Source organism: Coffea arabica, chromosome 2c (genome assembly GCF_036785885.1).
Source record: "Coffea arabica cultivar ET-39 chromosome 2c, Coffea Arabica ET-39 HiFi, whole genome shotgun sequence".
Taxonomy (NCBI): Eukaryota; Viridiplantae; Streptophyta; class Magnoliopsida; order Gentianales; family Rubiaceae; genus Coffea; species Coffea arabica.
The window spans coordinates 73,170,205-73,187,953 of NC_092312.1; the positions used below are offsets into that span (position 1 = coordinate 73,170,205).

The 17,749-nt window shown below is 38.2% G+C and overlaps 2 protein-coding genes and 1 long non-coding RNA gene across 6 annotated transcripts; 2 read left to right on the plus strand and 1 right to left on the minus strand.

The window, feature by feature from the left end:
* The first annotated feature begins 3,408 nt into the window (after positions 1 to 3,408).
* LOC113727872 (uncharacterized) lies at positions 3,409 to 5,874 on the plus strand. Of its 2 annotated transcripts, none has more exons than XR_003457920.2 (3): positions 3,409 to 5,105; positions 5,183 to 5,289; positions 5,470 to 5,874. It is a non-coding gene; the product is annotated as an uncharacterized lncRNA (long non-coding RNA). The 2 variants fall into 2 exon arrangements; XR_003457919.2 differs by having other exon boundaries at positions 5,528 to 5,874.
* An 805-nt stretch (positions 5,875 to 6,679) lies between these two features.
* On the plus strand, positions 6,680 to 10,618 carry LOC113727873 (uncharacterized). 2 transcript variants are annotated; one of them, XM_027252255.2, is made up of 2 exons: positions 6,680 to 9,365; positions 9,949 to 10,618. In XM_027252255.2, the coding sequence occupies exon 1, from the start codon at positions 7,063 to 7,065 to the stop codon at positions 9,247 to 9,249; it is 2,187 nt and encodes a 728-aa protein (XP_027108056.1). In that variant the 5' UTR covers positions 6,680 to 7,062; the 3' UTR covers positions 9,250 to 9,365; positions 9,949 to 10,618. The 2 variants fall into 2 exon arrangements, with proteins under 2 accessions (XP_027108056.1, XP_027108055.1); XM_027252254.2 differs by having other exon boundaries at positions 10,000 to 10,618.
* Positions 10,619 to 10,747: 129 nt separating this feature from the next.
* On the minus strand, positions 10,748 to 13,572 carry LOC113727874 (uncharacterized). 2 transcript variants are annotated; one of them, XM_027252256.2, is made up of 2 exons: positions 12,008 to 13,569; positions 10,748 to 10,874 (listed from the first exon to the last, which is right to left on the minus strand). In XM_027252256.2, exon 1 carries the CDS (start codon positions 13,136 to 13,138, stop codon positions 12,065 to 12,067), a length of 1,074 nt encoding a protein of 357 aa, XP_027108057.1. In that variant the 5' UTR covers positions 13,139 to 13,569; the 3' UTR covers positions 10,748 to 10,874; positions 12,008 to 12,064. The 2 variants fall into 2 exon arrangements, with proteins under 2 accessions (XP_027108057.1, XP_027108058.1); XM_027252257.2 differs by lacking the exon at positions 10,748 to 10,874 and adding an exon at positions 11,694 to 11,918 and having other exon boundaries at positions 12,008 to 13,572.
* Positions 13,573 to 17,749: the final 4,177 nt, after the last annotated feature.

Consider the following 17,749-nt stretch of genomic DNA (forward strand, 5'->3'; position numbering starts at 1 on the left):
GAGAAATTGTTCTGGAGGAAGAGAGTATAAAGAGACTGTATAAGGAACTAACAGATATATAGACTCAATAAATCAAATGAGTGTTCTAGTATCTCTTTTAAATTTTTTTCATTGTAGGTGAGATTCGAACCCCTGACTTGCAGTTCAAAGAGAGATTTATTCACTTTTTTATGGCCACTGATGATTTACATCACACTTAATTTCTCTTTTTATGAAAAAATTGGTTGGACATATATCTACTTATCTAAGACTAAGAGCTGCTTCTAGCATTGAACATCAAAGACGAAATTTTTCATCTATGATTGAACACTCCAAATCATTAAAATTTGATAGGGTAGGAGAATCTTGCCTCCCACCAATTGATACATTAAGGTACTATGGTTAAAAAATTTAGACGGGTGTATAATGTATCCATCTGGTCCAATATAAATTATATAATTATCGTTTTGAAAAAAAAAAAAAAGAACACCCAATAGAAAGAGAAAGAGAAAAAGAAAAATGAAAAAATGTAAGGAGGAGAAGAAAACAAATTACTCTTTTTAACTTTTTGTTAGCGACTGACTAATGAACTGCCCATCCATCCAAATGTTCTTGCACAAACGTCACCTAAGCATAAGCTTTTTTTTTTTTTTTGGGAGAAAAACCTGAGCCCTAATTCGAAACTTGTACTATATGCTAAAAAAGTTGCACTAAAAATGTTAAAATGCCGGTTGAGAAATTAATGTCTCGAGAAACAGGAGAGCAATGGCAATCACGGAATCCCAGTGTCCCATTCCTTATTTGGTGTTAAATTACTTCCTGAATCAATTTTTAGTTTTTACTTCTTCCTCTTCCACAGGGAGCGATTCCCAGGCAAATCATTAAAAAGCGAAAATCCCAGGTTAGAGTTTGATCATTCCCGCTGTTTACTACTTTTCTTTGCTGCAAACCTTTCATATGGAACTTCAATGGCTGTAAAGCTTGCATCTTTAGCATTTTTAAAGAGAATTCCCAAAAGGGTCAATTTAAATGCCTCTTTTTCTTCACTTTCATGTGCAAATGTTGTTCATATCAATTCAGAAACTGATCATACTCCGTCAAAATCTGCTGATTTTGAGTCAAAGATCCAATTTTTAAAGAATAAGCTTCATCCAGATATCTTGGTCCATGTCTTGGATTCCACAACTGATGTAAATTCTTCGTTGAAATTGTTCAAATGGGCTTCACTTCAGAAAACGTTTAAGCATAATGTGGATACTTATTATTTGATGATTTTGAAGTTGGGTTTGGCTGGAAATATTGAGGAAATGGAGGGATTTTGTAATGAGATGTTAAAGGAGAAATGTCCTGGTTTTGATGAAGCTTTCTTGGGATTGATTGAATGTTTTGTTAGAAATGATAGGCTTGACGAGGCTTTGAGGGTTCTTTCTTGTATGAATTCAAGAAGTTTTAAGCCTTCAGTAAGTGTTTTTAATATAGTAATGGGTGCACTTTTGGTGGCAAAGAGGGATTTCAAGGATGTATTATTTGTGTATAAAGAAATGGTGAAAGTAGGAATTGTTCCCAACGTGGAGACTTTGAATTACTTGTTGGAAGCGCTGTTAGAGGATGATAGGGTGGGTACAGCTTTGGAACAATATAGAAGGATGAATAAGAAAGGGTGTAGTCCTAATAGTAGGACCTTCGAGGTTCTCATTAGTGGACTTATTGCCAGGGAAAGGATCGATGAATCTTTGCTTCTTTTAGATGAAATTTTTGAACTTAGGTGTGAGGTGGATTTGAGCTTTTACACTCGGATAGTACCGCTGCTTTGCCAGATTAATAAATGTGAGGCAGGGATGATGTTACTTGTGAAGATGAAAGCTTCAAAAATTTCTCCAGATTCTTCAACTTATGGAGCTATGATAATATGTTTATGCCAGAATCTTTATGTGGATGAAGCTGTCAACCTTTTTGAAGAGATGGTGGGCAGCGGAATAACTCCAGAGGATGATCTCTATGTGGATATTGTGAAGGGATTTTGTACATTATGTAAATTTAGTGAAGCAAAGAAGTTTTTAGTAGATAATGATGTTGATATAACTTGTCCTTACAATGCACTTCTTGGAGCTTATTGCAGTTATGGTAATCTTGCGGCAGCAAAAGATCTGTTTGATGATATGTTTGAGAGGAGTTTAACTGATAGCTTGTCTTGGAATTTCTATATTCGGTGCCTATGTGAGATTGGCGATATCAAGAAAGCCTTGGAAGTTCTTTGTAGAATGATTGTTTTTTCATTTCTTCCTGACTCTATCACTTACTCCGCTCTTATCATTGGCAGATGCAAGCAGGATGAACTTGATGATGCTATACTGTTGTTCAATCAGGTCCAGCAGAAGTGTGATGTTTTGGATTCTGTATCCTATGCTGAACTTGTTAGATGCCTTTCTTATAATGAAAAGATTCAAGAGGCTGCTGAAGTTTATTGTTATATGTCAGGAAAGCAAGTAGCTTTGCAGTCAACCTCTTTTGATTTGTTCATTAAGGGGCTTTGTGCAATAAGAGAAGTCGAGAGTGCAATCAGGTTTCTATCTCTTGCTCATTGTTCTGGTACATCGTACTCGTCTGTAGCTTACTACAGCATAATGCGAGTTTTATCCAAGTTAGAAAAGGCAGATGACCTTTTAGTGGTATTATCACGAATGATTGTAGATGGTTGTCCTGTTGAGGAAGAAACTTATTTTATCCTCATAGAAAGTATGAGTCTAGCTGATAATCCAGACCATTGTGCTCGGTTTTTCAATGTGATGCTCAGCAAGGGTTTATTACCCAACTCCGAAACACTAACTACTGCACTGTCTTGTTTAGACAAGCATTCTCAAATGCACATGATTTTGAGTGCTATGGATCAGCTTATCCCTTGTTCTAATATTCTTGGTTCCAGTACCTATAACATGCTCATCAGGGGCCTTTTGAAAGAAGGATATAGGAGTGCAGCTGGTCGCTTGCTAGATGTAATGTTGGGGAAGGGTTGGATTCCTAGTACTGAAACTCATCAATTACTGGTTGGTTCTGTTGTAAAAGAGGAATCAGAAGTAAGAGCATATATGAGCGAAAATTTTGGTCCGCAGGATGAGGTTAGCAGCATACTTGAAAATGCATTGGCTCAAACATAACCTGATTCCATATATCAACACTATCATTGGCCGTTGTTGAATGTCTCCATTAAGTGCGATTGTGAAAGCCTCTGTAAGACTTGTAGATTTCATCTCAGACTTCAGTGCTATAAAAGGTATGCTATGTTCACACAGCACATAACTTTGCTTCACGTGGCATGGGTACTTAACAAATTGTTCTTCTGACAGTCTTACATGCACTTAATATGTTGGTACATACTCCACCAAATTTTAAAAAATTTTTTTTTTTTGTGTTTTTAATTTCTTTAGTGGTAGGGCTGGTGTCGGTGTCAGGTCCTGATTATGACACTTCAGTGGATACTGTCAAGTTGTTTTTCGGATGCTTCTTTGTTGTATACGTTCTTTGCGGGGATGTTTCTCATCAACTCATGCTCTATTACAAATGTACTGAATTTTGAAGGAAGTTGCTAGATGGGAAAGTTGTAGGAGCTCTTTGGAAAGAGATTCTTTTGGAAAGTCATCTGTACTTGGAACGTCTGGAATTACTGTTGTACAAGGCATAAAGGCTTTTGGTTCATTCGTCCCGGATAAGATAATTATGTCGTGGAAACTGATAATGATAGGTATGCTTGCTGATAGTTTACGTGAAATTAATTAAGAGCTACAAGCTTGCGATGTGGCCTTTTACATCATGCACTGGAGGTTAAGGTAAAAGGGACTTGAATGAAGACGGTTTAGATAATACTTACTTTTTTGGGAGGAATTAGAAGGTACAATGAAGTAAGGGGACACTTTTGAGCAGCCAAAAGGATGAGCCAGTTATCACCTGAACTCCTAAACCTGGGAGTTAAATTAAAGGTAAAAAATCTACATACAACAGAATTTACAGAACGAATGACAGGCAGCTGACAGCAGATTGTTCAAGGCATATGCAATTTGCAGAGTATGAAAGATACGGCAACTGGATTGGATCAATGAAAATTTTGTGGTATGCTGGTTATATCTTGTATGTATAGTATAATTGAGCTATATTGAAGCATGTTTAAAGCAGGTCCAACATTGTTATTATGTTGATCCTTCTTCTAGATGCATGTGTACACTCAAGTGGGAAAAAATTGTGCGAGCTTCTGATGGCAACCTGCTTCACTTGTATCTATTGTAATGACATAAATCATGGCATAGTTGTCAATGACTAGCTCTTGTGATGTCTGTGAGAAGGTTTAATGTTTTTGAATCTTCAGACTAGAATTATTATTATTATTATTATTATTTTTGGCTGCCTCTGTGGAGTAGTTGGGAATTTTCGTGATTGTTGTACGTGGAATTTCCACGTATCATGTTCACTTTTCTTGTGAAAGGGCAAAATCTGAACCGTGTAGCGTGTCTGCATTGAGGTTAAGGCTTGCTCTTTGGGACGGATAAATGCAGCTAGTTTGGTTTAGATTCTGGATTAATGACTTAAACAGAAGTAGTCTGGTGGACATGGTCCTGTGCTTATCATTCTTCTCCTAGTCTCTGGGATTTCATGCTGTGTAATTTGTATCTTCTGGCTTCAGCTGGGATTTTGGATCATTCTTGCCTAGTCTTTGTGGTGGTGTACTTTGTTTCTTTAGCTGGGATTATGATGACAACATAACCTCGTAATGCGAGCTCTTTTATGCAGGCGGGCACTTGTTTGCTGTAATTGCTATTGGATTCTTCAGTCATGCACATGCACTTAGGTATCCAAAACATGATCTTGTGTAGTAACATGGGGCATGCGGTAGATTAAGTCTTTCTGCATGATTGAGCACATTTACTAAGGTAAAGCTTAAAGGCCAGTTTAAGTAATCGCAGCAGTTTTCTCTGGCAAATTGCCATCTGCTAGGTCGTAGGTACACAACATTCAAAATTATTTTTTTCTCCAGTTTCTGCTAATTTCTTGCAGCTAACGAGAGCCGTCCTAGTTATTCTTTTCTTGGTTTCGTCTCCAAAACCACACGGGGCCATGCTTTTTCTCTCCCCAACCTGGTAATGATCCATTGCAATGTTAAATTCACATCTGAAAATGTACTAGCTCGATTATCATGAACGACTGTCTTGTCTAGATGATGCTCTTTTCTGCGCGTCCAATTCGAAGGAAGGAAGGAAGATTCATGCGACAGCCAACGGGCATTGTCTGTGGTTGTTGGACGTGTTGCACGTTTGACGCGAGGTTGGTTTACTTTCCGCGAATACTGCTGCCATTGAAGATCAGTCGGCAGTCTGACTTTGATTTTTTTTTTTTTTTTTTACTAACGACTGCTAATCCTCCCATGGAGGGAAAACCATCCAACTATACTAATTGTTGTTTGTGACCCAATCTCGTGTGTGTCAATTTCTTGATTGTCAAAAGGGATGGAACATAAAGACTAGGACTCAATTCCTGTTTAACACCCCCTATGGCTTGACAGGAGGAGGGAAAAAAGCAGTGGAGGAGGCAGGCATACATGGTACAGGACTAATGACTTGTCCACTGACTTTGGGTATTGACTCTCAAGTCTCACCCATTGGAGGCAAGAAAGCAGCATGAGTTGCTTGGTCCATCAAATTGCCTGGTGGGGTGGAAAGTGGAAAGTGGGAAGTGGGATTTGTGTGAGTCCTACTACTTAATAGTGCATAATCATTTTGTGCATTGTATGGCTATATCCCATTACCTAGTTGCACAAATTGAGATGGTATGCAAGCCAAGCCAACTGGTGTGTCACTTAAATGATACCAGATTTGGTTATTGAATAAAATTTTCATATTGGGTTTTGAACTTTTGATACAAATAAAATTCCAAATTCACGTATAAATGAGTTAAGCTACTTGAGTTTGAATTAAAGTTGGCTTGATAAAATAAAAATCGGTTGGAGTTCAACGAGAAGGATGCTAAGGTGCTCGGCTCCGGAGTAGAAGTCCAATTCTTGAGACAGCTTACAATTTTATTTTTTTTTTTTAAAAAAAAGAAGAGAAGAGAGAGAGAGAGAGAGAGAGAGAGAGAGAGAGAGAGAGAGAAATTGTTCTGGAGGAAGAGAGTATAAAGAGACTGTATAAGGAACTAACAGATATATAGACTCAATAAATCAAATGAGTGTTCTAGTATCTCTTTTAAATTTTTTTCATTGTAGGTGAGATTCGAACCCCTGACTTGCAGTTCAAAGAGAGATTTATTCACTTTTTTATGGCCACTGATGATTTACATCACACTTAATTTCTCTTTTTATGAAAAAATTGGTTGGACATATATCTACTTATCTAAGACTAAGAGCTGCTTCTAGCATTGAACATCAAAGACGAAATTTTTCATCTATGATTGAACACTCCAAATCATTAAAATTTGATAGGGTAGGAGAATCTTGCCTCCCACCAATTGATACATTAAGGTACTATGGTTAAAAAATTTAGACGGGTGTATAATGTATCCATCTGGTCCAATATAAATTATATAATTATCGTTTTGAAAAAAAAAAAAAAGAACACCCAATAGAAAGAGAAAGAGAAAAAGAAAAAGAAAAATGAAAAAATGTAAGGAGGAGAAGAAAACAAATTACTCTTTTTAACTTTTTGTTAGCGACTGACTAATGAACTGCCCATCCATCCAAATGTTCTTGCACAAACGTCACCTAAGCATAAGCTTTTTTTTTTTTTTTGGGAGAAAAACCTGAGCCCTAATTCGAAACTTGTACTATATGCTAAAAAAGTTGCACTAAAAATGTTAAAATGCCGGTTGAGAAATTAATGTCTCGAGAAACAGGAGAGCAATGGCAATCACGGAATCCCAGTGTCCCATTCCTTATTTGGTGTTAAATTACTTCCTGAATCAATTTTTAGTTTTTACTTCTTCCTCTTCCACAGGGAGCGATTCCCAGGCAAATCATTAAAAAGCGAAAATCCCAGGTTAGAGTTTGATCATTCCCGCTGTTTACTACTTTTCTTTGCTGCAAACCTTTCATATGGAACTTCAATGGCTGTAAAGCTTGCATCTTTAGCATTTTTAAAGAGAATTCCCAAAAGGGTCAATTTAAATGCCTCTTTTTCTTCACTTTCATGTGCAAATGTTGTTCATATCAATTCAGAAACTGATCATACTCCGTCAAAATCTGCTGATTTTGAGTCAAAGATCCAATTTTTAAAGAATAAGCTTCATCCAGATATCTTGGTCCATGTCTTGGATTCCACAACTGATGTAAATTCTTCGTTGAAATTGTTCAAATGGGCTTCACTTCAGAAAACGTTTAAGCATAATGTGGATACTTATTATTTGATGATTTTGAAGTTGGGTTTGGCTGGAAATATTGAGGAAATGGAGGGATTTTGTAATGAGATGTTAAAGGAGAAATGTCCTGGTTTTGATGAAGCTTTCTTGGGATTGATTGAATGTTTTGTTAGAAATGATAGGCTTGACGAGGCTTTGAGGGTTCTTTCTTGTATGAATTCAAGAAGTTTTAAGCCTTCAGTAAGTGTTTTTAATATAGTAATGGGTGCACTTTTGGTGGCAAAGAGGGATTTCAAGGATGTATTATTTGTGTATAAAGAAATGGTGAAAGTAGGAATTGTTCCCAACGTGGAGACTTTGAATTACTTGTTGGAAGCGCTGTTAGAGGATGATAGGGTGGGTACAGCTTTGGAACAATATAGAAGGATGAATAAGAAAGGGTGTAGTCCTAATAGTAGGACCTTCGAGGTTCTCATTAGTGGACTTATTGCCAGGGAAAGGATCGATGAATCTTTGCTTCTTTTAGATGAAATTTTTGAACTTAGGTGTGAGGTGGATTTGAGCTTTTACACTCGGATAGTACCGCTGCTTTGCCAGATTAATAAATGTGAGGCAGGGATGATGTTACTTGTGAAGATGAAAGCTTCAAAAATTTCTCCAGATTCTTCAACTTATGGAGCTATGATAATATGTTTATGCCAGAATCTTTATGTGGATGAAGCTGTCAACCTTTTTGAAGAGATGGTGGGCAGCGGAATAACTCCAGAGGATGATCTCTATGTGGATATTGTGAAGGGATTTTGTACATTATGTAAATTTAGTGAAGCAAAGAAGTTTTTAGTAGATAATGATGTTGATATAACTTGTCCTTACAATGCACTTCTTGGAGCTTATTGCAGTTATGGTAATCTTGCGGCAGCAAAAGATCTGTTTGATGATATGTTTGAGAGGAGTTTAACTGATAGCTTGTCTTGGAATTTCTATATTCGGTGCCTATGTGAGATTGGCGATATCAAGAAAGCCTTGGAAGTTCTTTGTAGAATGATTGTTTTTTCATTTCTTCCTGACTCTATCACTTACTCCGCTCTTATCATTGGCAGATGCAAGCAGGATGAACTTGATGATGCTATACTGTTGTTCAATCAGGTCCAGCAGAAGTGTGATGTTTTGGATTCTGTATCCTATGCTGAACTTGTTAGATGCCTTTCTTATAATGAAAAGATTCAAGAGGCTGCTGAAGTTTATTGTTATATGTCAGGAAAGCAAGTAGCTTTGCAGTCAACCTCTTTTGATTTGTTCATTAAGGGGCTTTGTGCAATAAGAGAAGTCGAGAGTGCAATCAGGTTTCTATCTCTTGCTCATTGTTCTGGTACATCGTACTCGTCTGTAGCTTACTACAGCATAATGCGAGTTTTATCCAAGTTAGAAAAGGCAGATGACCTTTTAGTGGTATTATCACGAATGATTGTAGATGGTTGTCCTGTTGAGGAAGAAACTTATTTTATCCTCATAGAAAGTATGAGTCTAGCTGATAATCCAGACCATTGTGCTCGGTTTTTCAATGTGATGCTCAGCAAGGGTTTATTACCCAACTCCGAAACACTAACTACTGCACTGTCTTGTTTAGACAAGCATTCTCAAATGCACATGATTTTGAGTGCTATGGATCAGCTTATCCCTTGTTCTAATATTCTTGGTTCCAGTACCTATAACATGCTCATCAGGGGCCTTTTGAAAGAAGGATATAGGAGTGCAGCTGGTCGCTTGCTAGATGTAATGTTGGGGAAGGGTTGGATTCCTAGTACTGAAACTCATCAATTACTGGTTGGTTCTGTTGTAAAAGAGGAATCAGAAGTAAGAGCATATATGAGCGAAAATTTTGGTCCGCAGGATGAGGTTAGCAGCATACTTGAAAATGCATTGGCTCAAACATAACCTGATTCCATATATCAACACTATCATTGGCCGTTGTTGAATGTCTCCATTAAGTGCGATTGTGAAAGCCTCTGTAAGACTTGTAGATTTCATCTCAGACTTCAGTGCTATAAAAGGTATGCTATGTTCACACAGCACATAACTTTGCTTCACGTGGCATGGGTACTTAACAAATTGTTCTTCTGACAGTCTTACATGCACTTAATATGTTGGTACATACTCCACCAAATTTTTAAAAATTTTTTTTTTTTGTGTTTTTAATTTCTTTAGTGGTAGGAAATGCATTTACTGATCTATAAAGTTTTGGTTTGACTAGATTAACAGAAGATGGGAATAGTTGAGGATGGTCTGAGAGCTAGTCTAATAGCAGATGACTTCTCATGCCTGTGCATGGACTCGTACTTTACCTCTCGAAGTAAATTTTAAAACATAAAACTATAAATTCATTCTTCCTGTCACTTAGTTATTCCTGACAAAACATAACCTTGATCATTTTGGTATAGTTATATTTATCCAGACTAGCATAGTAGTCATCAGGATCACGATGCTTGAACTGTCTTCCTAGTAACCACTTTTTAGTTGTATATGATGGTCTTGATGAACTGACTTGGGTTGAGGGAATGGATTTTGACTTTAATATCATGCCTTTGACGAAGTTTATTGGATAATCTCAGTCCCCCCCCCCTCCTTTTCCACCAGGAGGGTATCTTTCTCAGGGATCTGATTTTGACAAACTTCATTGAAATTCAGTGTCGTGCATAAATTGAGGGATTGATGCTGACGGAAATGCCATGAAGATGGCCTTTAAATGATGATCCCGTGCATAAACTTTCTGGGAAATTTTTTGGAAGGAATTATCCTGGTCGGCGGTCATCCAGCCCTACTGAAAGTCTTGAAATGTTTGTCAATTTGATTAACCCTGAAGGACTCTGGAAGCAACATCCGTAGCTCTGAAGGGGTTGCGAGGCTGCTAACATGAGCTTTCAGTGGCCAAATACCATGAACAGAAACTTAAAGAGTAATGCCCCCTTCTGAAAGCAGAGCAATGTATTTATGTTCTCCCGTGTCCAAATTTCCGCATGGAATGTCCATGCAAATTCTGATGCATCCGCTTCAATGCTCGACCCTAGCTAGAGGGTGGCATGGTAACTAGAATATTGTCTACAAATGGAAGATAAAGGACTGGCTGCAGGTGTTTGCATGGTTTCAGGCATGACAAAGGCATCAGTTTTGCGGATTGTGTTCTAAACACGGTAATGCTACAGGTTTTCAAGAGAAATAGGAATTACCTGTATCAAAACCCTATAATCAATAAACGTATGTTCCTAGTAAGTTATACTGTGAATAAAATATCGTAGTAATTTTTAAAGCGTGGAAGATTGACAGTTATATTTCCCTTCGAGGCAATCCCAATGAGATATGGTCTACGAGTCATTACAATTATGAATTATCCGATTATTAATTTCTGCATTGTGATTATTTTTCTTCCTCGATCATATTTGCTGAATTCTGAATGTAGCTGCCGAATACCTGCTCTTTTGTAAGATTGGAATGAAGAGAACACAGAAATCTGTCTGGTTAGTAGCTACTGCTCTCCATTCCTGGTTCTCCTGTAGCTGGATTCTCTGGAATCACAAGAATCCTTAGTTAGAATGAGACTCCAAGCCCAAGCTTTAGCATGTTGATGATTTTACACTCATGACGATTTCACAAGTACTTTTACAAGCAGAGCTCGATACTAGAATCACATTTCCAAGTCCCAAAACTGTCGCGAGCAGAATACGTATCTATCCCGCTCCAGTCTTTCAAGTCTTATTTTCCATGCAACCAACAGGCCAACAATACCATCCTCTCCTTTCCCCACCCACTACATCCCCTCCCCCCCGCCCCCCTTATTCCCAAAAAAAAACTCCAGAGACTTCAATCCAGAAAATATGGAAGATGGATAATTCAAGAAATTTTCATTCAACACACATCAATAAAGGCACCTGCAAAAACCCAACCGAAGAATTTGTTTGATTCAACTGGAGAAACAACCACCAACTTGGAAGTCTTAAACTGAGGCAACACCCACCTGTCCTATTTCTGAAAACCCGTCATCCACCACAAGTTAATGTCCATGAAAAGCATGGTTAAAACCTAGCATCCTGCCACTGCTGTGCTTATAAGATGCTTTTACAAAGCCTTAACCCATCCATGGGATAGGTTGTGTGACTCTTAAAACCTGAGCTCCCAAAAACTGAAAAAACCTGAGTGCTACACAAGGCTATGCATAGAAAGCTCTTGATTAGCCCATAAGAGCCTTTAACAAACCAAAATAAGTTCCCTTAAACAAACCCAGGTGCACGAGTACCAGGACTAAAAACACGTATCTGAAACAGGGAAGCGACTACAAATTTTTTCTACTTAAGCTACTAAAGGCATTTGTACCAGAAGAACAGAAAGAGAAAAATCATCAACCACAGTATATACACTGCAACCAATTATAGAATCCAGCTTTAAATAACAAGATTTACTGCATAATAAGCTCTAAAATTCCCTACAAAGAACTAGGCTCAACCTACAGATTATGCTATGTGCCAACACAGTTCTACTTGATCTTACAAACTCTATTCCCGTGTTACATTCCATCAAAAGTTCCTGAACTAGGCTTTACACATTCCAGAAACCTGAAATTCGACATTATGATGATAAGCAAAGAGAAGCTACAAGACAAAACTTCATTATAAAAGGACAGCATGAGATCATAGAATCCCACCTCAGACTTCTCAAATTATTGGCACAAGTCTCTGGACATCATGAACTAATGTCCTAGTCAGTTATGATTCTGTTGCAAAGACAGACTCTTTTCCGCATGCCGCACCTGATCCTCCGCAGGCAAAACTACAGCGTCCCCATTACTAACGTTCTCCATTACTCCATTGGGATCCTTCACATGATCTATATTTCCAGATTTCTTAGCAGTCAATTGCACTGTCCCATTCTCCTCAACGTCCATTGGCACAACATCAATCACATTGTCCACCTTCACGTCTCCATTTTTCTCTCCTTCTCTCAATTCCACCGCATTCAAGGCCGCTAAAACATCATTAGACCCATCCACTCTCTCCACATTACCAGCCCTTCTCCCTTCCCTCCCTACTCCCACCACGCCTACATTAACACTACTGACATTGCTATTGACGTTATTTCCACTAACATTAGTCACTTTAACACCGCTGCTACGCCCGGCAACCCCTAATACCTCCACAGCCGTAGCTGCAGCGGCAGACTCTTTTTTCTTCAATTTCTCCTTTGCAACTAAATAAGCGACATGCTCCAACGCCTCCCTAGCACGTTTCCTCGTAAACGCTGCCTCTTTTGCCCGCCTCTCCGCCTCTGCTCTAGCGGCTACGGCAGCTTTACTCATCGAAACGGCGGCAATCCTCGCCGCAGCCAACAAAACCTTAGCAGCCTTCTTATCAATAACCCTATACTCCCCATTATTCCCATTGGCAGCCTCCGAGCCCTCAATTCCCAAATCTTTTGCTTTCTTCAGCGTAAAGATCGGCGAATTAGGGTTCACACAATTAGGACAAACGTAAGGGTTCGGGTAATTGGGCCCCACGCAATGAATGTGAGAAGAGGAGTAACATTTAAAGCAGGTGACGGCGTCGTTTGGGCCGGATGGAGGCGGGGAAGGATGATAGACCGCGAAGCAAGTAGGGCAGAAGGATTGAGGGTGGAGACGGAGGACGCAGGTAGTGCAGAGACGGCGGAAGATCCCGCGGTGGCGGACGTGGTGGAGGAGGCGGCGCTCCTGGACGCCGCAGTTTCCGCAGGTGGTTGGGGCGGTGGAGGAGGCAGAAGAAGAAGATGGGTCCGGTTTGACTAACATCGTTGATTTCATTCGATCAAAATCAAATCAATACAACATTTGAAGGAAAAGAAACCCAAAAAAAAGGGTTATGTTCTAGCTTGGTGTGCGAGAAACAGTGGGGATTCTTTGTTTGGGGCTTGCGAAGTAGGGTTTGTGAAGGAGCGCGAGGAAGAAGAAGAAACAGAATTGGGAGGGATAGGCGTAGTGTTTGACCTGGTAGACGGTGTCGTTCCGCATAGCTTTATTGGATTTTGCAAACGTCCTCCAATTTTTTGCTGCTTTACCGGGAAACAGTGGCGCCGTTGGTACTTGGGAGTAGTATCATGTTCCACCTTGAACTCGATCATTATCACACTTATTTGGCTCGAACTCGTGCTAAATTTTAATTCGAATACGACTCGACATATAACCCTGTTTGGATTGTCATTTTTTGTCAAAAAATTGCGTCATTTTTCGTGATCACATTTTTCTATTATATTTTTTTCTCACATACAACAAATCGTTATAGTAATTTTTTCATGAAAAATCATAGAAAATGCAATCCAAACGTGGTTAGCTCAAACTTTGATTCATTTGAACTTCATTAAAATGCAAGCCTTATCAAGATCCAACTATTCAAGTTCGAGCTCAAGTTTTTCTTTTCTTGTTTTTAATTTTTTATATTTTAGATTATCAAATTACCATTTTATCATCCATCACTTTTTTACTGAACATTATTTCATGTAAATTTATTAAAATATAAACTCATAATATTCATTCCATAATTAAAATAATATAAATACTTGATTAACCTCGTCTAGTAGTTACTGCTGATATTCGAACTCGATTCGTTACGTGAAATGAGTAGTTCTAGTTCGAGCCAAACTTTTGACCTACTCGCTAGCGGTTTACCTTGCCCACATTCTTAGTTGTTGGTCAATGGAAAATCATTCAATGTTTGGTCCTCCATTTTTTAAAATAGTAAATTTACATCTCTTAGACAATCAAATCAGTAAAACTTAGTTTTAATATAAATTTTTTATTAGTTTTTACTCTAAATCCATCACATGACTCCACGGTCATTTGTTTAACTGAAAAAAAGGTTAGATTTTATTTATAATTAAACAAATAACTCAATCTATATTCATTTTTAGTCTTAAAAAAAGTAGAATTTGACTCCAATCATATTCTTTTTTTTTTTTTCTAAAAAAGTGAAATATGATCCAATCCGTATTTATTTTTGCCATTAAAGAAGTGAAATATGATATTTTTGTACATAAAAAAAGACTACATGTAGATTATGTAGCGATTTCAAGTTAAAATGTGATTGAAAACTTAAGTTAGGACTAAGTTTTGATAATTTAAATTTATGAGCGATGTAAATTTATTATTTTAAAAGTGAATGACGAAAAAATTCATTTAACGTGACGCGCGAAGAACGTGTTGAACTATTTTCTAATCAATTCCTCGTGATTTGGGCTTTCAAAAATCAATTCCTCTTTTGCAAGTGAAACCTTTGGAGTTCGCAATTAGGCTTGGCTCAAACTAATGGGGCTAAATAGTGCAAGCTTAACTCGATGTACGACGCTGGGTTGGTGTGGAGTGTGGACCTCCATTTCCTAATTAACTTGAAGTAAGGTATCATATGTAATATATATATATATATATATATATATATATATATATATGTATGTATGTATGTATGTATGTATTTTTTGATAACAAGTAAGATATAATATTAATAGCTAGTTTATTTCTTACTAATCCGTATTGCGTATGGAAGATCTAATCCAATGTACACACATATATTTTGTTTGGAAAAGAAGTTTTAATCCAATATTGAGTAGATGGAAATAGAAGTTTAATCCTATATTGATATGGCTAGTCAAATCCCCTGTTTATAGAAAAATAGTGTTGAGGGTGCACTCGATGTACGTGCAATTTTAGAAAAAAATTAATTTTTTATATGAAAGAATTTTGTATAAAATTTTCATAATAATAAAAAATTTATTTCTAATATTTTTTTGAATGGGCTTTTAAAGAGTTTAGATAATTTGCACCGGGCCTCCGAGCATCACTTATTGGGACCTGGTTTGAAATTGGTCTTAGCTCAACAGAGATGGTTCTGCTGCTGGACTATCTGACCATGCTGGAGCAGGAGGAATAATCCGAATCTCTTCTGGTCAATGGGTTTTTGGATTCTCTAGGAACTTGGGCTCCTGCTCAGTCCCACTAACTGAATGCTGGGTGGGCGAACGAGGTTTGGGTTGTAGATATATAACTTGGGCCGAGACCTGCAACATTACACAAGATCACAGAGCGAGGCTATCCCCTCGATGCCTAAGTCAGTAAAAATGACGAGGTTGAGGTGTTCAGAGAGGCGGAAGCAGTAGCACTTACCTCCTTCGACGAGAGCGAGAATCATGGAAAATCGGGTCAGTAGGCTGACCTCACTGTTAGAAGTAGTTCGCCATGTCAGTTCGAAGCCTATCACACTACAATGTCAGACGGTGCAAGTCACATTAATCAAATCAACAGAGCATTCTTTCTGGACAATGGGCCGGAACGATTATCAAGAAAATCGTTCGGGGCACAAAATTGTGTAACTCTGTTTGCACACGGCATAACTCACTTTCAACAACGTGTAACTATACAATAAAATTTTATAGGTCTCACACATGACGTGCAAAACGAGATATAAGATGAAATCTGAACCTTTTTTTTTTTTTTTTTTTTGACCAAATCTTGACCATGAACTTTCAGAAACTGCAGCCGTTCCTGTCCCTCGTCCATTCCTTCCCAAGGTCTGTCCCAACTATCTAATCAGGAAGTTGGTTGACCTTGGGAGAATCATCTGGTGATGTCGAGTTTGGGAGAACGCAGGTTCAGCCGAGGAGTCGGCTGAGGTTCCCTCACCGGGCAATAAGGGATGGCTTGGAGTCAGCAAGCAGACTTCTAACATTTCTTTTGTGGAAGTGGAACTAGATTCCACACAGGTCACTTCCTTTCAAAAATATTTATACATCTACTCATGAGCTTTCTCCCATCTTAAATGATTGCAGGAGCTGTTGACTACATTTCACCAAGCACATTTCTACCATAACTTCTGAGAGACAAAACAGATGTGCGCATGCATTAGCAAAAGCAAGAACCATGTCCAGGCTTCGTTTTCACATTTTATTTGCACGATTTGAAGGGAGTTACCCTCCCAAGATTATTGAAGTACATCTATCTGGGTCTAAATTATGCATACAAGCACCTTTTGAATTACAATATGACATTTGTTGTCCATTTAATACCAACCAAAATCCTAAAATTCTAGTTTTGAATAATAATCTCTAGACATTTAGGATCCTAATCCAGTGGGAAATTACATAGAAGCAACCGGCCTTGAGTACATTAGGAAAATAAGCAAAAGAAATGCTATACCTTGTTCCTCATTAAATATAGTGATTAATTTTGGTTCACACAAAGAGAATAAAGAAGAAAACAAAAACATCTCCAGGTTACAATCTTATCTAGATCAAATGATGTTAGTTTCAAATCCGAACTCAATCCATGAAGTTCAGAAGTTGTGCCACAAATTGAAATAATCGTTTGAGTTGAGGGAAACTAAAATGATAGTGAAAGAAGACAGAGACCACAATAGTTCTGAATTTTATGATACTAAAGAAAATGAATTTTAACCTGAAGGCGGTTGGGGATGGTCATCCTGGCTCGGCCCCTTTTTTTTTTTTCCTGCCACTAGTTATTTATAATGGCCATCTGATCGAGCCAATCCCGTCACCACTTAGGGCGACCCCCATCCGTTCTGGTCACCATGGCCACACACCGCATACGGATACTGTTATCTTGGATTGGCGCCGTGCCTGGCATGACAACCAAGATCCTGTCAAAGACCTGACACCTGCAGGACGGATAGGACATCTGCTGAGACCTATCCACTGCACAGACCTATCAAATCAAGCTGACATGCTCAGTCTCAATCAGATCCTAGAAAATTGGAGCCCAATATCCTTCCCTCCAAATTATCTCATATAAATACCAGGACCCTCACTCAGAAACAAACAGGCAAAATATTCCGTAAGAATTACTTTCAAAAACTTCTTCAACCCTCTCTTATCCAAGCTAACTAGATCGTCGGAAGAAACCCGGGGAATACAGTCCCGTCTCTTATAATTTGAACAGATGACTTTTGTGCGGTTACACTTCACTTAGGAGAGCACTTCGGCAATTCGGCATAGCTTGTCAAACCAGAAATCACCTCTTCAGTGGTAGAACCAAGGAAAATTAAATGGCAGTGAAAGAAGACAGAAAGCACAATGGTTTAGAATTTTATGATACTAAAGTAATGATATTTAACCTAAAGGAGTTAAAAAAGGAAGAAACAAATTTTACACACTAGAAGAACGGAATCTTCCTCTGTGCTATTTGGGTTATGAAGTGACACCAAAATGGGGGCAAAATTAACGGGCACAAGCACATAGTTAGAAATAACAAAAGAAACACTAATCCCATGTAGAACAAAATTGGCAGCGAAGTCAATGGCATATAACTTCGGGTTCGTTCATCACCACGAGTTAGAGTATTCTCCTGGACTTTAGATTATTTACAGAGTCTTTTACAATTCACTCACTCATTAATACGGTCCTCGTATCGACG

Coding starts and splice junctions, on each gene's coding strand:
- LOC113727873 (XM_027252255.2), top strand. CDS start 7,063: ATGGCTGTAAAGCTTGCATCTTTAGCATTTTTAAAGAGAATTCCCAAA.
- LOC113727874 (XM_027252256.2), bottom strand. CDS start 13,138: ATGAAATCAACGATGTTAGTCAAACCGGACCCATCTTCTTCTTCTGCC.